General features: G+C 45.5%; 1 protein-coding gene across 2 annotated transcripts in view; it reads left to right on the forward strand.

The window, feature by feature from the left end:
• The window catches only part of SRGAP3 (SLIT-ROBO Rho GTPase activating protein 3), a 218,171-nt gene that overhangs the window by 142,040 nt on the left and 56,638 nt on the right, over positions 1-19,493 (forward strand). For both annotated transcript variants that reach the window (XM_065407280.1, XM_065407281.1), the window contains exons 4-5: positions 7,137-7,199; positions 18,761-18,946. In XM_065407280.1, coding sequence (XP_065263352.1) covers positions 7,137-7,199; positions 18,761-18,946 — 249 coding nt within the window. The remainder of the gene's footprint in view (positions 1-7,136; positions 7,200-18,760; positions 18,947-19,493) is intronic.

Consider the following 19,493-nt stretch of genomic DNA (forward strand, 5'->3'; position numbering starts at 1 on the left):
GTTCAGGTCATAAAGTGGTAGGAATTAGAGATGGGGAAAAAACCTTTTGGATCATCGAATCCATTCCCTGGCTAATAAAGATTTGTGCCCTGCAGTATAATTTCTAGTTCATTGTCAATCATTGTCACCGGGAAGTTATTCTGCAGTCCCCAAAATGTCTTTATCTGAACTTTTAGGAGATGCAAACCTGAGCTGGATTGTTTATCAGGTTTCTGGTACTTCCTTCTTTGACTGAAGCCGAAAATACCATGAGAAAGCCCCATCTCTCTGTATTTCAGTGCATCTGGTCCATGATGGAAGCTGGAGGGGCATGCAGTGAAAATGGAAAAATAATAGGGTGCGGAGGGAAAATGTTAGCTGAACATTTCAGCACCTTCAGAACAGATGGCTGTTCCTACTTCTAGAAACTAGTTCCTGGTTCTAGAAATGGGCCAGGGTTTGAAGAGCTCTGATCTGCTTTGTTCATTTTTAATCATCATCTTTGGGAGGTATGGGCATCATCATGTGTTTTAAGTGTAGGGGAGCCAGCACTCCTGAGTTCTAATCCTGACTCTGAGAATGACTATCAGTGACCAGGGGAGGTCAGTTAACCTCTCTGCATCTGCTTCCCCGCCACTCAGATGAAGACAATGGTGATTACCTCATCTATGGGATGCAAGAGTCAACTTATTCATGTGTAAAATACTCTCGTATGGTAAGAGCCATTGGGCCAAATCATCCACTTGGCCTGGAGACAAGCTATAAACTAAACGAGTCCCTGTCTGGGAAGTATGCCGTCTCCATGGCATCATCCCTCCTTCCCCGGGTCCACTGGAATGTTTCTTGGGGAGGTTGGGCTTCATGCATGGAGTGTGTGTTCCCCCCCCCCATCCTCCTTCCCTCCCATGCAGTCCAGAGTCAGATGATCATTTAAGTGTGCTCCCTGTGCACTGTGGCCCTCCCTAAAGGGAGTGTTCCAGGGGAATGGCCAATGGGAAACTCTGCAGAGCCGTATGTGTGTGGAGGTGTCCTCAAGCATTGTAGAGGCACATGGCTTCTGTTCAGCCATCCCTCTCCTCTAGCTTATCTGTACTTGCAGAGATGAACTCCCCGCCTACTCCATGAAAGAGGCGAACCCTACCTTTGAGGTACAAAGAGAGAGGAGACTCTGATAAGGGAATATTCCCAGAGTTCCCAGGCTTCTACTCATGCTTGTTCCACATAGGAGATGATTGGGGCCATTATTAGTATTACTGATAGCCTCTTAGTTTATTGTCTTCCTAAGAACAGTTATTGAAGATGATCCAATTTGATCTCCCGTCTGTACAAATCGGTGTCCCCACTTCAGCCTCAGCACATTGTTTTGGTAGATGCCAATGGTGGTTGCTGTCCTAAGAGGGAGAAGTGTTATCGGTGCAGACCCCCAGAAGGGGTTCTGTTCTCCCTCCCCAGCTTTTTAGTCACCCCCGATGCAAGGGATGGAAATAAACATGCTGTTTGTTTTATTAGGATAGAACATAGGGAAAAAATATGTAACAGACACAAACATTGCTGTGCTTGAAATAATAGTGCTATGTTATTCCCTGAGCTGAGATTTAATTACTTGCCGTGACAGTGAAGTGAATTTGGTTATGGTGTGTATTGCATTGTTCTGGATGGAAACCTAATGACGATGTGGTGTCTGCAAATAAGGAAGTGCTTTTTTTTTTTTTTTTTTTTTAATGCTCACTCTCTGTGTTGTCAAGGAGGCCGCACTGCATCGTTCGGTGCTTTTTCTTTTTTTCTTTTTTCCCTTGCAGCAGCATTGATTTTAATAAGGGCTCCTAAACTGAACCCATCTCTTGCTCTAGCCAAGTAACTGCTTTCTAATAGGAATGGAAGGCATAAATCAGGCAGCTAAATTAAAGGTTGGATTTTTGCAGATGGTGCCGGCGAATTGGAACGCGCTGCCTGACATTTTGACTTTGTCTCCTCATAAATATATCGGTGTAATTTTTCTCTTCTTTAGAAGAGAGAGGGCAAACTCCGAAGAGATTTGAGTGTCCTTTGGCTTCTTGCCTAGCTGCATTTGGGAAAGGATCCAACAGTGTGAACTGGTGAGCTGTGGTCTTTGAGATCCTGGCCCCTTTACCCCAACCACTCCGAACAGCAGGGCTCTCCAGGCAGTGTGGAGCTGGTATACCGCACTAGGCTACCCACTCTGGGGGTGGGTTTGTGGGTGGTGGAGGAAAAGGGGCCTGTTAGGCATCTAGGGGGCATGACAGCACGGTTCAAAGTAGAGCAATCCCAAGGGCTGTTCTAACTCAGAACAGGACTGCTCTGGGTCCCAGCAACCTCCAGAATCTAGAAAGTGCAAAGGAAGTGCTTCTAAGTGAGCCGATTTTTAAATGGGCTGCACACCTGCAGCTCCCTTTTCTTGTGTGGAATTTGTGGGTAAGCAGCACTTCTGAAAATCAGGCCACTTATATTTAGCTGGGATTCAAGAGCCTAATTTTAGGTAGCCAGGTTTGAAAATTATGGCCTCGCTGACTTGCCCGCAGTCACGCAGGAAGTTGGAGGCAGAAGCAAGAACTGAATCCAGGAATTCAGAGTCTTGTTTCAGTGTCTTGACCACAAGACCACCCTTCTCCATTTAGTTTGGGAGGGGTTTGGTTCAGGGGTTTTGGCTTGGCAGCTGCAAAAGACAGAGGTCAGCTATGCAGTTCAGACCTCCATCTGAACGCCTTCAAACTCAGAGTATTTGGAGCTTGAATTTTGTGTTAGGCCTTTCACTGGTGTGGGAAAGGCTAAATAGTGGAAATACTGGGTGTTTGGGTTGAGCTGTGAGTGAAAGAAACCTTTGGCCTGGTCTACGCTGGGGGGGGGAGGGGGATATCGATCTAAGTTACGCAACTTCAGCTATGTGAATAATGTAGCTGAAGTCGACGTACTTAGATCGACTTAGCGTGGTGTCTTCACTGCGGTGAGTCAACTGCTGCCGCACCCCTGTCGACTCCGTCTGTGCCTCTCGCGGCAGTGGAGTACAGGAGTTGATGGGAGAGCGCTCAGGGATCGATTTATTGCGTCTAGACTAGATGCGATAAACCGACCCACGCTGGATCAATCGCTGCCTGCCAGTCCGGTGGGTAGTGTAGACATACCCTTTGTTACCTCTATGTTAATGGAAGGTACTGCTAAGAATAGCTAGAGATTTTCACTGCCTCAATTTGGGGGCCCAATTTGAAACACCCTAAAGGAGCCTGATTTTCAGAAGGCAGGAGGTACTTAGCTCCTTCTGAAAATCCAACCTCTTTAAGGTATCCCAGTTTGGGCACCAAAAAAACCCAAGGCACCCCAAATTCCTAGTCACTTTTGAAAATTGTATTTTATTCTTATCTGAAATATCGTTCCAAGATAAATTGCAGCCTGTTAATTGGCTATCTTCTCAGCTGCACCCTGCATACTAAAGACTAACTTTTAGTAATCTAAGCTTAAACTTTTTGGATGTGCGTAGGTTACCCATGCAGCTTTAATTACAGGTCTCCTGTCTGATGTGGGCTTACTTGGTTAAAGCCATCCAACCAACAGGCCCAGGAGAGGTTGCTCATGCTAACTGCATGCACAAAAATATATTGAGTTGCCTGAGGAACTCTAAAAGTGACTTCTTAGTGTTTTGGGGGTCTATACTTATTTTAAACCTGTCTTCAAATTATAATGAATGTGCCAAGGCCAAAAAGAGTCCACAGAGAGAATCTGGGTGTAATTACAAGGGAAACAGGAAAGTAATGGATGCACATGTGCAGTAACATCCAACCGCTGGATTTTTAAGTAGGATTTGACTTTGTTTGCAGCCAAGAATAAATGATCAGCAGTTCCCTAAGAAATGCCCTCTCCTGTGAAATGTTATATTCATGTTGTGGGAGCTGGGAGGCTATATCATGATTAAAATCTGCATCTCTTTGCCAAAATAAAAAAAAAATTGATATTGGGATTTCAGCATCAGGGGGGAAAAGGATGCCAAGGAAAAATACCCATGAAACTTTACATTTACAATGGACTGTCCTCCCTAAGCTTTCTAAGGCCCTGCCAGTGCTGGAGTGGAAACAGAGGCCCTCATGATGTGGCATTGAAGTGGTTACTTTTGTAGTGTAGTGCCTCATTTGAGAAGTATTTTGACTGATTCTCATACAGACATTGATCCACCCAAAGTGAAATGAAGGAAGGGCAGTAGGGCTACTTCATCCATTCCAATACTAGATGTGATCCTGTTAGCTTCTACAAGCTAAGCAGGATTGCATGGGATCACTAGCTGACTGGGGCATTTCCCACAATCACCTACGAAAGATACCCCAGCACATGGTTAGTGACTCTGCAGGTTGTACTCTGCCTGCTAAATTGGTACTGAAGCAAAAACCCTGCAATGATATCTGGGAGTGCTCTGCTGCTAGGCTTGCTGCCTTTCCTGACCATTTGAGCTCATTAAAGGTGAGATGGCATTTTTTACAATTGTTAACCTCAGTATCCTGGTAAAATTCCCATATTGGCATTTATGTGCTTCCAATCTCAATTCTCAATGTACTTTCAACTGTATGCAGTATTCTTCAGTTATGCAGTTGTTGCTGTGAGCTGCTAAGCCACCCTATTTCTCCCCAGAGTTGGCTGCATTTGTGTGGCGGATTAAGTGATACCTGTATATTAGTTTAGATTACAGCATGTAAAATTTGGGATGCCTCAGAATGAAAAGTGCTAGGTAAACATAAAGATATAAAATGCTATTGCAGCCATCCAGGGGACCCAACTGCCCTTCTACCTTCCTGTCTCCTAACATTGGACAGAATCCCCGAAATGAGAAACAAAAAAAATGTTAGACCTACAGAGTTCGGTGTTGAGTGGAATGAGTTATGTTAGCAAAATAATATTTTTCTATAAACTCAGTTTCATGACTGTGGATTCACAACGCAAAGAAATTACACCAAGGCCCTGACTCTGTGAGGTGCTGAGTGCCTCCTGCTGGAATGGGAATATTCTCAGCTCCTCCTGAACACAGAGGGAGCTGGGGCTACTCAGAACTTTGCAGGGTCAGAGACCTTATGAGGAATTTTTTCATCCGAGTGTATAGACATCTGTATTGTGCTCATCACCATGGTGTCTGAAACCTGGTTTGGGTGATACAGGGGCAAATGTAAGTCTGGAATGAGGAGTGCAATAATTGAGAGGTGCAACATGGATGTATAGGTCTGTACAGTGTTGTTGTTCACATCTACATTTATGGATTTTATTTGAATAAGGATTTTTAAAAAATACATGGAAATAGAAGTCTTGGTTAATTTGGGGCCGCCCATTGCTAATATTCTAGGTGCAGTGAAAGCAGAAAACATCTGTATTTTGGTTTTCAACTTTATAAATGTGAAAAACAGAATCCCGAAGTGGATTGGCAGCCTACTTGATGGTGTCATTTCAGTTTCTGAAGCAGGAAGGATATTAGACAGGATTTGTAGAAGTGTTGTAAATAAAGCCACGGGGGCATTCCCCACCATGGGGGAATTTCATTTCTAAAATATAGACGTAATTAAAATCTACACATTTGGTTGGTGCTGGAGCAGAGCAAAGGATGGAAAATCTTGTCTAGGAAGCAGTAGAAGCAACAGAGGGCAAATCTGGGTGGAGGCAGAATGTATTTTAAAAAGGCATTGCCAGAAACCTGTTGTGCTGCCAAAATCTACCCGCTCCTCTGTAAACTGAGAAAAGGAAAGGAAAAACCCTGCAAGCACGAAAGTAATGTGAAAAATGCGGCTAGATAGCAGTGGCATTTATAAGTTGCTATGTTTTGTTCTCTGTGGGATGGGTGTGAAGGCATCTGCTAGGGATTAGCAGGATTCACTTGGACACAAGTGATTAAGGGGTTTGGAACAAATACATCTCATTACACGATGTTTCAGACCTTATTTGTGGTTTTAAAAAAAAGCCCAACAAAACCGATGAACTCCCCCACCCCAGATATTTGGCATCCCTCCAGCGTGGAACGCCCTCGCTGCTTCAATCTGCGGAACCACCACCCAGCCTCATTTAACCTGCCCACCCCAAAAACTCACCTCTTCCATTATGCCCGTGGTCAGTGAGTTTTAAGAGTCACCATCTTCCTGAATTTTAACAGCATGTTTGTAATGCTGTAACATTAATCCCTTCCCCGTCTCTGATATATATCTTCTGTTGCCCATCACCATATTATCTGAGCCCCAACCTTCTGTTCATCACCCTCCCCTGCCCCCCACTGATTATGTTGCATGTGTGTCACATCATCGAGAAGGGATGTCGTCATCCCATAATCCCATATTTCACACTGAAGATGCATGGCTACTGCAGCAGACCTCACTGGAGTCTAACATGCTTATCAGGGGTTTGCTAGATTTTGCCAGTGTTGTAATTGCGATGCTCACATGGCTTCTAAACCACCTGCCCGGGCAGAACACTGAGCACTTGACCTAACCCTCCCCTGATGAAAGGGGCTGAATAAACGTGCGTGGTGGTGGAGGAAGGAGGTGTTTGTTGGCATTCCATCAGAGTGCAGAGCTCCCAGCTGCAGCAGGAAGAAAGAACTGACGAGTTAGTTAAGGTTTGAAGATAAAGGCCCACATCCCTGGCTATGGCTGAGGTGGATGCAGTCCAGCTCAGGATGGGGCATATGTCAAAGTGCCTTTTGCTTTCCTCTAATCCTGGGCTGGCTGTGTGCCGGTTTGGTCCCTCAGCGTAACCAAGAGCAACCCAAAGGCTGGATTAATGTACACCTGCTAGCCCCAAGGCACCAGTACAGGCTCTGGGGATCAGCTGAGCCAGGCCTCCTATCCCTGGCTGCACCCCCCCTGCAGGGGCAAGCTGGAATAGGAATCTTTGTGCCACTGAAGGATCCACATCTCCTAGGCAATCTTCTGGCTGGCAGTGCTGGTCTTACAGGCAGGGTCCACCAGCAGCACAGCAAAAAGCATCCAGAGCTCACCTGACGACGAGCAGGGCTGAAAACCATTAAGTATTCTGTCATGTAAGCATAGAACCATGCAAGGTCGCACAACTTGTTCATTTATTTCCCCCCTCCCCCCCAAGTGTGCTGACCTTTGTAAGAAAAAGTAAATATTGTGAACATAACAGAATCTCAATTTACCTTTCAATGTTTTTTGTCCTAGAGTAAAGAAATTGGTCTACAGATGCATGAAGAACTCTTGAAGGTCACCAATGAGCTATACACAGTAAGTAATGTGTTCTTCCTACTCTTCTTTAAGCTGTGTAGTGAGGATTCCCTTATTCACGAACAGAGTCAATGTAATTGGTTGTGTACAGTGTGAAACACAGTTACTTTTGGAGGCTCTCTCCATCCCTGTTACAGTTACTGCCTTTTTTACTGTCTTGTATCTGAAGAAGTGCGGTTCTTACCCACGAACGCTTATGCTCCCAATACTTCTGTTAGTCTCAAAGGTGCCACAGGACCCTCTGTTGCTTTTTACAGATTCAGACTAACACGGCTACCCCTCTGATACTTGCCTTTTTAGGTTTTTTTAGTTGTTGGAAATATTTGGTTTTTAATTGGGTTTGACTAGGGCAGAGAAAAACTTACCAGCTGTCCTAGTCCTACAGTGGAGAGCTTTTAAAAGCCATGGATTTAAGACCATATTATAGATTACATGATCTGATTCTTGCAGTTAAGTGGAGTGGAGGCCCCTCAGGCTGCTTTGGGTTAGATGCAATATGATCTTTACCCATTGCTGTAACATTCACACCTGCTGGGGCTTTCCTGATGCTGCCTTTACTCCTATTTTCTGTAGTCACTTTTAGATGTCATCAGTGACTACAATTTGAGCCAGGTTCTGATGGCTCAGTGGAGTCACTCTGAATTGGCACTGTTTAAGTGACATTGTATCTGGCTCTTCTGTGAGTTCTGCTGCCTGCCCATGTCACAGAGTTGATGATGGCTTAATCTGGCCTTCAGCAGGTAAATTTGGTATCACTTTTCTCCTGTAAGTGCTGTTCTTTCTGATTTAATTCAACAGTGGCAGTTTCCTCACAGATCTCATCTTCCTAGTTCTAAATGAAACAATGACCCTGTTACCTGAGCCACTACTCCCAAAGTAGGCTTTCATGAGAGAGGCAGTAAAAGTCCTTGTATTACTCCTGATCCTTGGCCATCAGGAGTTGGTTTTTCATTTCTGTTTGGGTTTAAGGATTGGTGATGTATTCTAGGAAGCAATATAACATCCATCTGACCTAGGAAAAGTCAGGCAATCTAGTTGAGCCCCTCAACCCTATCCATTCCCTGGACATAAATTGCTCCACAGCAGGTTTCTTCCTACCAACAAGATGGATAATCATGTTGTACCGTCACGTTGATAAACTGGCCTAAACAATAGACCATTAACTTTTTTTCTTTGAAATTTCTGCTAAAATCCTTAACTAAGAATAGCTAGTTTCTTTATTTAACAGGCTCGTTTCCGCACAGGCTGCTGTAGGATTGAATTGCTCTGTGGGTTACTATGTGGGTGGGTGATCAGGAAAGATTAAAAGGGCCAGATTTGGGAGTGAGTTGATGTCTGGATGTCAAAGGTCTATTAGTGGCAGTAGGATATTAAGATTAATTTCAGAAACAGTGTGATAGATTCAAGATGAGGGTGGAGCAAAAATTTGGATCAATCTATTCACAGATTGGATAAAGGATCCAGATATAGGATAAAAACACCAAATGAAGGACATAACACCCTGAATTCAGTCTGAGTCTCAAAAGTCTGTTGGGGTCTGAAATGAATGCAACTCTGTAAGAAAAATGTGGAGTAAAATCCTGGCCCCATAATCAATGGCAAAATTTTCAATGTCTTCAGTGAGATTTCACCCATGATGCTTTTCTGCTCCCACATTCTGACCTGGGTGTGCTTAAATGAATAAAAAGGCAGAAATCTATGGAGAAGGAGAACCACGTTACTTTGAGTTGATCTACCTATGACAGCCAACTATTTGTGTTAGCCTGTTAGAAATGCGTGGCCTGGAAGTGGCATGCTCTTTACAGAAATTACAATGAAACGGGTTCAAGAACTGAGCTTTACTAGGCAGCCTGTTGTCTTAAGAGATCATCCGAAATGCACAGAGTACAAATCATATTACCTTGGTTAGGCAACTGGCTTGTGTCATCCCTTGGGTGATCGTTTAAAATGTTGTAGCATATTTTGCTTGTAGGATGATCCAGCATGGCAGTGTTGCTCTGTGACTTGCCACCATACCCATGATTGAAGTGGTGTTCTCAGACCTTGGCAATGTCTTGTAATGAATCGAGGAACTGCACATATAATTAAACAATATTCAACAGCAAAATCACTGTTGTGTAGAATTGGGGATAAAATTTGGAACCATTGGCTCCAAAATCAGCCTTCTCCCTCTTATGCTAATGGAGGTCTGTCTTAGTTGGCAGTAATAGTAAGTCATTTATCCTCTCTGTTGGCCAGCCACTGGGTGTTAACATTATCACACACACTGACCTAGCACATTGCATGCTGTGCAGGGCTATATCAGCGTTACAGTATTGCATTTCTTTGCTGGAATAATGTTCATCAAGTGGACTGATTTCCCTGCATGTTTTTCACCTATGCATGATAAAAGAGGAAGCTGTGAGCGTCCCATGCTTTCTTGTGCCCTGGCTAGGACCCTGATGGGGATTGTGTGAGGAGAACTGTATACAGCAGGGGTCGGCAACGTTCGGCACGCGGCTCGCCAGGGTAAGCACCCTAGCGGGCCGGGCCAGTTTTATTTACCTGCTGACGCGGCAGGTTCGGCCGATCGCGGCCCCCACTCGCCGCGGTTCGCCGTCCCGGGCCGATGGAGGTGGCGAGAAGCGGCGCGGGCGAGAGATGTGCTGGGCGCGGCTTCTTGCCGCCCCCATCGGCCCGGGACGGCGAACCGCGGCCAGTGGGGGCTGCGATCGGCCGAACCTGCCGCGTCAGCAGGTAAATAAAACTGGCCCGGCCCGCCAGGGTGCTTACCCTGGCGAGCCGTGTGCCGAACATTGCCGACCCCTGGTATACAGCATGTGACAACTTTTGCACTGTTTAACTTGCATCTCAGGGCTTTGCTACCCACAAGCCGGAGCCAAAATAACTAAATATCTGTTTTAATTCACACCTTTCGTTATTTTGATGAAAACCTGTGTGTATCGACTCTTAGGGTATGTGTGCCCTAGAGATGGAAGGTGTCAGTTATAGCTTGAGAAGACATACCCATGCTAGCTCTCCAAGTTACCATGCTAAAAATAGAAGTGTAGCTGTGGTGGCCTGAGTGCTGGGAGTGGCTAGCTGCCCTGAGTACATACCTATGACCTCAGATGGGATTGTACGCTAGGCAGCTATCCCTCCCCACAGCGACTATCATTCTGTTTTTAGTGCAGTAGCTCAATCAGAGCTAGTGAAGGTAGGTCTCCCCAAGCTGGAGTGTACATGTCCCAGCTACTACAGACAAACCCTTATTTTGGAATGAGTGCCCTATTCATGTAAGTAAGTCCGTAAAAATAAAAAAAATGACTTAAGTTGCATCAAAATTTCATGCTGAAATAAGAGCATCCACACACAGTCTTGCACCAAAGTAATTAAGGTGTGAATTAAAATGGATTTTGTTGTTTTACTTCCAATATATGTGTAGATAAGCCCTCAGAATTTGAGCACAAGTTGATGCAAGGGTCATGCGTAAAGATATGGTGTCTTCACTCACCACTTGTTCCCTTTGTTGTATGCATTCATATTTAAAGGAACGTCAGCCAAAATTTGGGTCAACATAGATAGCCGCAAAGTGAAGTTTCAATTTGTATAATAGAGCTAATGTTTTCTAGAGGCGCAATGTAATTACTTGTTTTGCATGTGACAATGGTTGTTTCACGTAATACACAAACGAGCATTCAGTTAGAGTCAGTGTACTGAAAATTGCCAAAGCATCATGATGTATAATTAACCTGGGGAATTCACTGTTGCAAGATATTATTGAAAAAACATAATTTTAAAAAATGATTGCATTCTTGATATGAATTAGAATAACATCTAGAGCTGTATTAAATTAGTGAAAAATTATAAGAGCCATCAACCCTTGTACTTCAGATTAAAGCTGGTTGCCATTTGCAGTCGGAAATGTCCTCCTGCAATTATGTGCAGTGCAGGTGGTTATCCCTTCCTCTGTAGCATTTGGCTTTGGCTGTTTTCAGACAGGGTACTGGCCTGCATGGACTTTTTTGGTCTATTCCAGCAGGACAGTTCATATGTTCTTAAAATAACAATAGGGTAATAACACCAGTTTAGAGTGGGACAGAGATAAGTTCCAGCCTAGATTAGAGGTATGTCCCCTACTGGGCCTGATGCTGCACCTTTGACCTCAGTAACAGTTGTGTTATTGACTCCACTGGGAGCAGGATTTTGGCCTTTGGCCCTCATTCAGCAGAGCACTTAAGCCCATGCTTAACTCCATCTTTGTTCAGCGAAGTGCTTAGCATATGTTTAAGTGCTTTGCTGAATCTGAGCCTTAATGAGGAACTATTTAGAAGCATAAAGCACTCTAGCTAAAGGCAGCAAGCAGCACCATTTATGACTTCTAATTTTGACTGTGGCCTTTATCTAGAACATGATATTAATATTGCAAAATGCAACTTGTGTCGTTAAATAACTAATGAACATGACAACATATTTTTCCTCCTTCCATTGTAGCTAATTAACTTGTTTGCAAAAAGATCCCAGGGACACAGCTGTGGCAGCTTTTCTTTATGACACAATAGCTTAAGACAGGGACAACGTGACTTTGTTCCAAGTGCTGTCCAGAAGGCGTGAGAGGATTGCAGATTGGAGAGTAGATTGCTATAGGTAGACATCCTCCAGAATTAAGAGAGCACTTAAAATAAATAGTTGTTCCTTTCAACTTGGGAATTTTAAAGAACAGTTCATTCCTAGCTGTATTAAGTGGCATCAGATGAGAGATAATGAGGGCTGTGGTCTGTACAGCAGACTTTCCAAGGCAGTGGTGTCAGTGACACACACTTCATCAGTTTGGAAAGAATAAATGATATAAAATGATTATTTTGTGCTGTCTTGGAGATTTTCAGAGGCGGTGCAAACTGGACAAGGAACATTCATTTGAAAAGCACTGTGCTGTACTCTCCCAGCAATCATTTGTATTCTTGCTGCTCATGAGTGGGAGATGATATGCAAATTGGAATAAGCAGAGCCAATCCTGCAGTGAAGTTCCAGTCCTGTAGCCCCTGTTCTCCTCCAATCCTGTATGCGCATCAGGCTCAAGTGGGAGTAAAATATGGTGGGGAAGGAAGACCTTTAAGCAAAATAATTATAATTAGCAAACATGACCGTGAAAAGGGTGTAAAGTGACTAGGCTGCGGTGGGAGTAGGTTATGTTCTATGATGCTCTGTGATAAGGTATTTTTCTTTTTAAATCCGTCTTTCTTGCACAACAAATGTGAGGCCTGAACTAAAGCCCATTCAAGTCAATAGAGTCTAGCTGACCACAGCGGTCTTTGGATCAGGCCCATGGTAGGTACAGAAACTCAAACACAGGTGACAAATAGTCGTGCTGAAAGTTGCTGTTTGGGCACAGCAGTATCCAGGTCCAATGAACACTTCACAACCTGGGACAAAAACCTAGTTATATTTAAAATACTGACTGGGCCAGGGTTTCACTGTCAGACCTTCTTGTTACACTAGCACAATGCAGTTGTGCATGTTTGGGTCTCTGAAAATGCCTGGGAGCCCTCTCTTGTTATAGCCAGATATTGCCCAAAGTGCAGCCTTTTCCTCTGTGTTTTCAACAAAAAGAAGCAGGGTTGGGGCAGAGGAGGAGTTGTATGAAAGCCCAGCAAGTCTTTCTTCCTCATTGGTGTATGTAGCATAGGTGGTGTCTGGTTGGTTTGTTTTCTGTGATTTTTCTTTAGGAAAACTGCAGTTGCAAACACATATGGAAAGTTATGGGCTTTGTGAAATAACACAGGACAGGGCAGAAATGGGAATCAAACCTCCACTCACTCTTCTTTCCATTCTTCTTAAATTATAAATCAGAGATGGCCTGTTTCTGGGGGACTTTGATAAGGCATTTGAAGCTCATTTAGAGGCTATGTTTATGCTTGGCTGGGAAAAAGATCTTATGTTTCAGCTGAACCTCTTCCAAACAAAACGCTAGGTTCTTTTTTGACAGCCACAGCTGTGGAAAATGCTGTGTGTCTTCTTCACAGGGGCTTGTGCAAACTTCCTTTTTATTTTGCTTTTGCTTTCTGTGGATGCACACTCCTTGCAATTCACTGTTTTGCCCCCGCCACCCTCCCCGTCAACGATGGTTTCTTGTAGCTTCCATCCAAAAATGTAACTTGGCCCAGCTATGTTCAAAACTCAGGCAGATCTCAGTCAGCAGCGTACCTGACTCAGGTAGTGGGTTTGTTACAGGCAAGCTGGGACTTGCCCAAGGTCACACAGCGAGTCAGTGACAGAGCTAGGAATTGAGTGCAGAAGTGAAATGCTGACCTTACTGACAGTGGGAGTTCTCCTGACTCCAAGGCCTGGGGCTGAATCCCAGGACCATCGTTTTCCCCCAAAACATAGGAAACATTATTCCTCTGCTGACAACTCAGCTGACATTTAAAAGGAAGCTTTTGCCCATGTTAAAACTCAGTTCAGAGGACATCATTTTGGTTGAACTATATTTGCTTTTAATTGAGTCAGGAGGATCTGTTTGCCAACAGGTATTGATGATTACTTGACTTGTCTCTTGTTCAGACAAAAGCTGTCTGTCCCCCCAACCCCCTCCAGGTACTCGTCTTTTTGTCTATGTAAAAGATTGTTATCCTTTGACATTCTAGATTTGTATTGCAAAGAGTTGGTGTTATCTTGGATGGGGAATATAAAAGGGGCATTGGTTTGGAGAAAAGGCTCATTTAAAGAGGTGTCTATAGCCATTATGGAGAACAGTGGAAATATTCATGAAAGCTGATTTATTTTGTTTGTAATAATTACGTTGGGCCAAATTGCCACTTACGTGGTTTATTGCTGTCTATGGGGCAGGAAGATTCTGAAAGCATAGACTCATGGAACCTGATTGTTCTGTCTGGCCGGGCTGCAAGGGAAGGGAAGGCCATATATAGGGCCCTACTAAATTCACGGCCATGAAAAATGCGTCACAGACCATGGTGGGGGAGGGATAGCTCAGTGGTTTGAGCATTGGCCTGCTAAACCCAGGGTTGTGAGTTCAATCCTTGAGGGGGCCACTTACGGATCTGGGGCAAAATCAGTACTTGGTCCTGCTAGGGAAGGCAGGGGGCTGGACTCGATGACCTTTCAAGGTCCCTTCTAGTTCTAGGAGATAGGATATCTCCATTAATTAATTAATTTATTTATAAATCTGGTCTACTCACTGCTTTCCAGCTTCCCAGCTCTGAAGGCAGCGCCGCCACCAGCAGCAGCGCAGAAATAAGGGTAGCAGTACCACAACCCCCCCTACAGTAACTTTGCAACCCACCTCCCCCCCCAACTCCTCTTTGGGTCAGGATCCCTGCAATTACAACACGGTGACATTTCAGATTTAAATAGCAGAAATCATGAAATTTATGAGTTTTAAAATCCTCTGGCTGTGAAATTGACTAAAATTGACTGTGAATTTGGTAGGGCCCTAGCTATAAGGTGATATAGTTGTACTACCTCCTGGCTTGCCCCCAATGGTCCCCATTTAATGGCAAGTATTGTTGCCCCAAGTTCCCATTGGTAGGGGTCGGATGTTGCATATTGCTATGGGGGAACCAGTGTGAGGTAAGAGACCATCACTAGTTTGCTGTAAGGATCCTCACAGGGTTCTTGTGGGATGGAGACAATGCCATGGGGTAGTTGTCACCTCCCTACCCCTCCACATCTCCAGAGCCTGAGTCTCTTGGAGCACCCCTAGAGGAACTTCAGCCATATTGCATGGGAAGGGAGGCCCATTCTTTGGCACTCCACCTACCCTGATCTATAGCCTCCATTTAGTTGCTAGTGTGTTATGGAGCAGTAAAATATGCCCTGTTATGGGTTTGTGCAGTTAGGAAGCTAGAACAGTACATTGCCAGTGAAAAGCAAATGCTGTGTTTACTCTGCAGTCTCACAGAAGTGTGCTGGTAGGGAGTGTCAAAAGCAAAGCCCAAAGCCATGGCAGATCTCAAAGGCCAGAAAGATAAAATCTAGCACCTGTCCTTTAGGGTTTGGTTTGGATTCCAGCAGCCATCTGAAGAGCCAGTTATATAACAAGGTGTGCTTTAGGCCAAAGCTGTCCCTCCACTCCATTTTTAGCCAGGGATATGGGGTTATTGCTCTCTGGAAAATCAATGGCTCAGAAAGAAAGTCCTTGTAAATTTATTTTCTTTAACATTGCCTAAAGGGTGGAGGGATATGGGTGGGGATAAACTGTCTGTGCTAATCTGCAGGAATATCAGGCTGTAGTTCAGTATCCCCCAATGATTCCTCTTTCCACCCCCATCCCCGAGTCAGACGATTATAAAGGGCTCTCTAATCACAGACAAGGGCTGGCGAGTTACATTCAGTCGTTTTCTCCCTCCTTGGGCTTCTCTCTCACTCTACTTCCTTGTTGAAAGAATGCTAAAAAAAAAAAAAAAAAATGCTTAGCACAAGAAATGTAGTAGATCAACTTGAGCAGTGTGGGCCATTTCCTAAGCTGGAGTAAATCGGCGCGGCTCCGTTGATGTCAGTGGCACTACATTAATTTACATCAGCTGAGGATCTGGCCCTATGTTCACGTGGGCTGATTAAAGGCACAGAGAGCTAAAGTACTGCTCAGCCTGACAAGAACTGCAGGGAAACACTGGGATAAATGCCCAGAAAGGGGGACACCATCAAAAAGCAGAAATTAGTGCGGGATCAACGACCTAGATTTCAAAGTGCCTAGTGATTTTAGGTGCCCAACTTGAGATGCCTTTAAAGGGACCTGATTTTCTGAAAACCAGGCCCTCTGTGTCCAAACTCTGCACCCCAAGTCACTAATAAAAATTGTGGCCAGCATCTTTGCCACGAAGAGAATTTCCTCTGAGGTAGATATCCTGGGCAACGTCCAGACCTCATTGGAGTCAATGATCGTCTTGCCATTGACTTCAGTGGGGCTAGGATTTCAAACCTTGAGTCCAACTGCTTTATGGAAAGCTTAACAGGGGGAAAGGGAGAGAATGCAGGGACTGGGTGGGAGAGCGGTGAATGTGGCTGTGAAGTGAGGGCCACGCCTGGTCATGAGGGGGTGGCTGAGAGGCAGCCAGCTCTCTGCTTACAGATTCAGAGAAAAAAGGAGCTGGCCTGCAAAAACGCAACCCTTGTATTCGTGTTAAAGAGCCCCTTGCTGGCTCCTTACCTTACAGGAAAAGTCCGGTAGAATGTAATTGAAAATGAAAAGTTTCTTTTAACCAGCCTGTAGAATTTAACACAGAATGATCTTCCAGCGGCGGTTCACAAACTCCTCAACACAAACCCATCCCCTTGTCGCCTCCATTCCTTCCGATCCAGCCTCTCTCCAGTGCACCCGATTTACCAAGGGTCCCCCTTACTTTTAGACTTACATGTGCCTAGCCCTTGCAGACTGGTGTACTCTGGCTGTCTACCAACTACTGGTGTGAAGATGCTGAATCAGGGGGAAGCTTAATTCGTGTTAATGGTGGGAATGTTTCCCCATGTCACATGTGATCCTGTTAGGTGCTGAATGCTTTTCTGAGAGCAGCTGAGCCCCTCAGGTTATGTCTACACTGCATCTGGGAGTGAGCCTGCCAGCCTGGGTCCAGAGACTCGCATTAGCGCACTAAAAATAGTAGTGTAGACATTGCAGCTCAGAGTGGAGCTCAGGCGCTCAAGTCGGGGGTGGGGTGGGGCTGGGCCTGAGAGCCCAAACTGCAACATCAAAGCAATGTCTACACAGCTGTTTTTAGTGCACCAGCGTGAGCCCCATTAGCACAAGTCTGTGGACCCAGGCTGGGAGGCTGGCTCCCAGATGCAGTGTAGATGTACCCCAAGTTCCACTGAAGCCAATGGGATGTGAGGTTTCACACCTCCCAGAGTTGAGCCCTTGGCATTCCTTTCTCTGATAATTTGGTTGCAGCCTATATTTTATTGCCAAGATTATACTGTAATGCTGGTGCTTCGTAGGTGGAGAGCTTTGCTGGCATGTCTTCAGTTTGGACGGTTTGGTGTCGTTGCAGCATTGGGCTTGAGGTGCAGAAAGGGAGAGGTGTCAGGATCGTTGCCTTTGCACCTGGGGGCTGCTCTCCATCCTTGTGTTAGGAGGTGCTCAGAGCTCCTTTAAGTCCCATTTTAAAACCTTACTTCTCAAAGCCGTCAGCATGGCAGAATGAGTTCGGTCTTTGTATCTAGTGTTCTGTTAGCTGCTTGCTCACTGTGGTAAATGTCATCATCCATGCATGGGTCCCTGAGAGGTCAGATTGGTTCTGAATAACGCCCTTTGTGGAGGGCTTGAGAAAAATCCTTAAACCTTTAGGAAGTGGCATCAGCGTGGGTCTGTTTGTCTGTGTGTCTCCCCTGCACTCTGGGGCTGGCAGGGGCTCCTTGCTCCTGTTCCACCTAGGGAGCTGCTCACTCAAAAGCAGGTGAGGAGAAAGGGGATAGCTCCATAGCACTGCCCCCAGGGGAGCAACGTAAAGGCTGGGGTAAAGCACACACCCACATGTAAAGGAAGAGATTGTGCTGGCGTGAGGCACAATCTTCCCCAGCGCTGCTCCTGGGCCCATGTAGTTCCACACTGCGCCCTACGCAGGGCAGTGGCATAAAAGCCAGAATCTGGCCCTTAGTGATTAGCCATATTTCACAGCCCCATTGACAGCAGCGTCCGGACCGTTAATATGTAATTCTGCTCTGCAGAGACAAATCCAGCATCTCTGGCCTTGTCAAGGCAATGTGAAATAAAACATCTGGGTCCTGGAGCGAGCTGATGAAAGGGGACAATGTGACTGAAGGCATAAAGAGAGAGGAGTAGATGGGTTTTTCTTGCCAACCCTATTAAAATGATCACACTGTGCCCTCTGATCTTTTATGTTTAAAAATGTGATTGTCGAAGTGAAACAGCTGTAGATGTTTTCCTTGGGACACACAACTCGAGCCGCTCTAGTTCCTAGTGGGATGGGCATCCATGTTGTCAAATCCACCATTGCATTTGATGCCAGATAAGGCACCAATTGGAATGGGCATTGGAGATCAAACTCTGTTTCACTCTGATGCAGCACCCCTCCAAGTTAAAGATGAGGCACATTGGCAGGGTGGTGGAGGGTTGAGCTTGCCTCTGCCCAAGCTGCACCTGTTTCTATGGCTAGAGAATTTGAGCCTGGTTCTCAGTTACTCAGTTCCTGCACTTGGGAAGAGGAGGGTTGGGGCCAAGGTGGTATCAAGCTACCTTTGGGCTCCCTGTATCCTGGGGCCATGCAAGGGCCTGCCTGCCTGCAGCTCAGAGCTGCTGTAAGCTATGTCCTGTTTCCCTGTGGCTCTGAATAGCAGAGAAGCTGGAGTGCCGTGCCCTCTGGCCATGCTCTAATGCTGGGGGATAGGGGCAGGGATGGTGTAGAGTTACGCCAGCTCTGTCCTGGCTGTGGAGATGTTCTGTTTAAGGGTTAGTCTCAGTGGCTGACCCCAGCCCCCTTTAAGGGGTGGTATCAAACAGCCTTAGCCTAACTGAGAATCCGGCCAATGGTCTCTAGGGATCTCTAGCCTGCACCGTGCACAAGCACTAACACTAAGTGTAGGAGACTCATTACTGTCTGTCTCTTCAGGTGATGAAAACCTACCACATGTACCACGCGGAAAGCATCAGCGCTGAGAGCAAGCTGAAGGAAGCAGAGAAGCAGGAGGAAAAGCAGTTCAACAAGTCTGGGGACATCAGTGTCAACCTGCTGCGGCACGAGGACAGGCCTCAACGCCGGAGCTCCGTCAAGAAGATTGAGAAGATGAAGGAGAAGGTAGGTGGGAGGAATAACGAGCCTCCCGCATGGCTGACCGCTTGGCTGCTGATGGATGCAGTAGTGGATGCCAGCTACATGTGTACTGGGCTAGGTGTGCAGACAAAAATCTCCCTGTGGCAAAGGTTTTGGCTCCAGCATTCACCACTCTCGTGCAACCCTTTCTGCAGCCTTTGAAGAGATCCGGGAGGAAGTCTCCTGCTAGTTCAATGCTTGTGTATAGTTCAGCGAAGAACAGTCTGGGGATGCTATAAAAAGTCTCTTTATTGCTTGTTAGTAATGGAGATGTGCCAAAGTCAGTAGGCAGCAAGGGTTTGATTCAAAGTCAGGCTGCGACCTTTTAGCAGAAAACGGGGCCTGGGGAACATCATGCAGCACACATCCACAGAGAGGATGAAATACGTAGTTAGGGTCTGATGTGGCCAACCATTAAATATTGCACAGTGCCTCAGCATGGAGGGAGAGTTGAAAAGGGCAGTTGAAAGGGCCTCCAAAAAGCAATGGCTTTGAAAACAAACACAACAAAAGAGGCTGAGGCAGCCAGCAT

The sequence above is a fragment of the Emys orbicularis genome, chromosome 7 (assembly GCF_028017835.1).
Source record: "Emys orbicularis isolate rEmyOrb1 chromosome 7, rEmyOrb1.hap1, whole genome shotgun sequence".
NCBI lineage: Eukaryota > Metazoa > Chordata > Testudines > Emydidae > Emys > Emys orbicularis.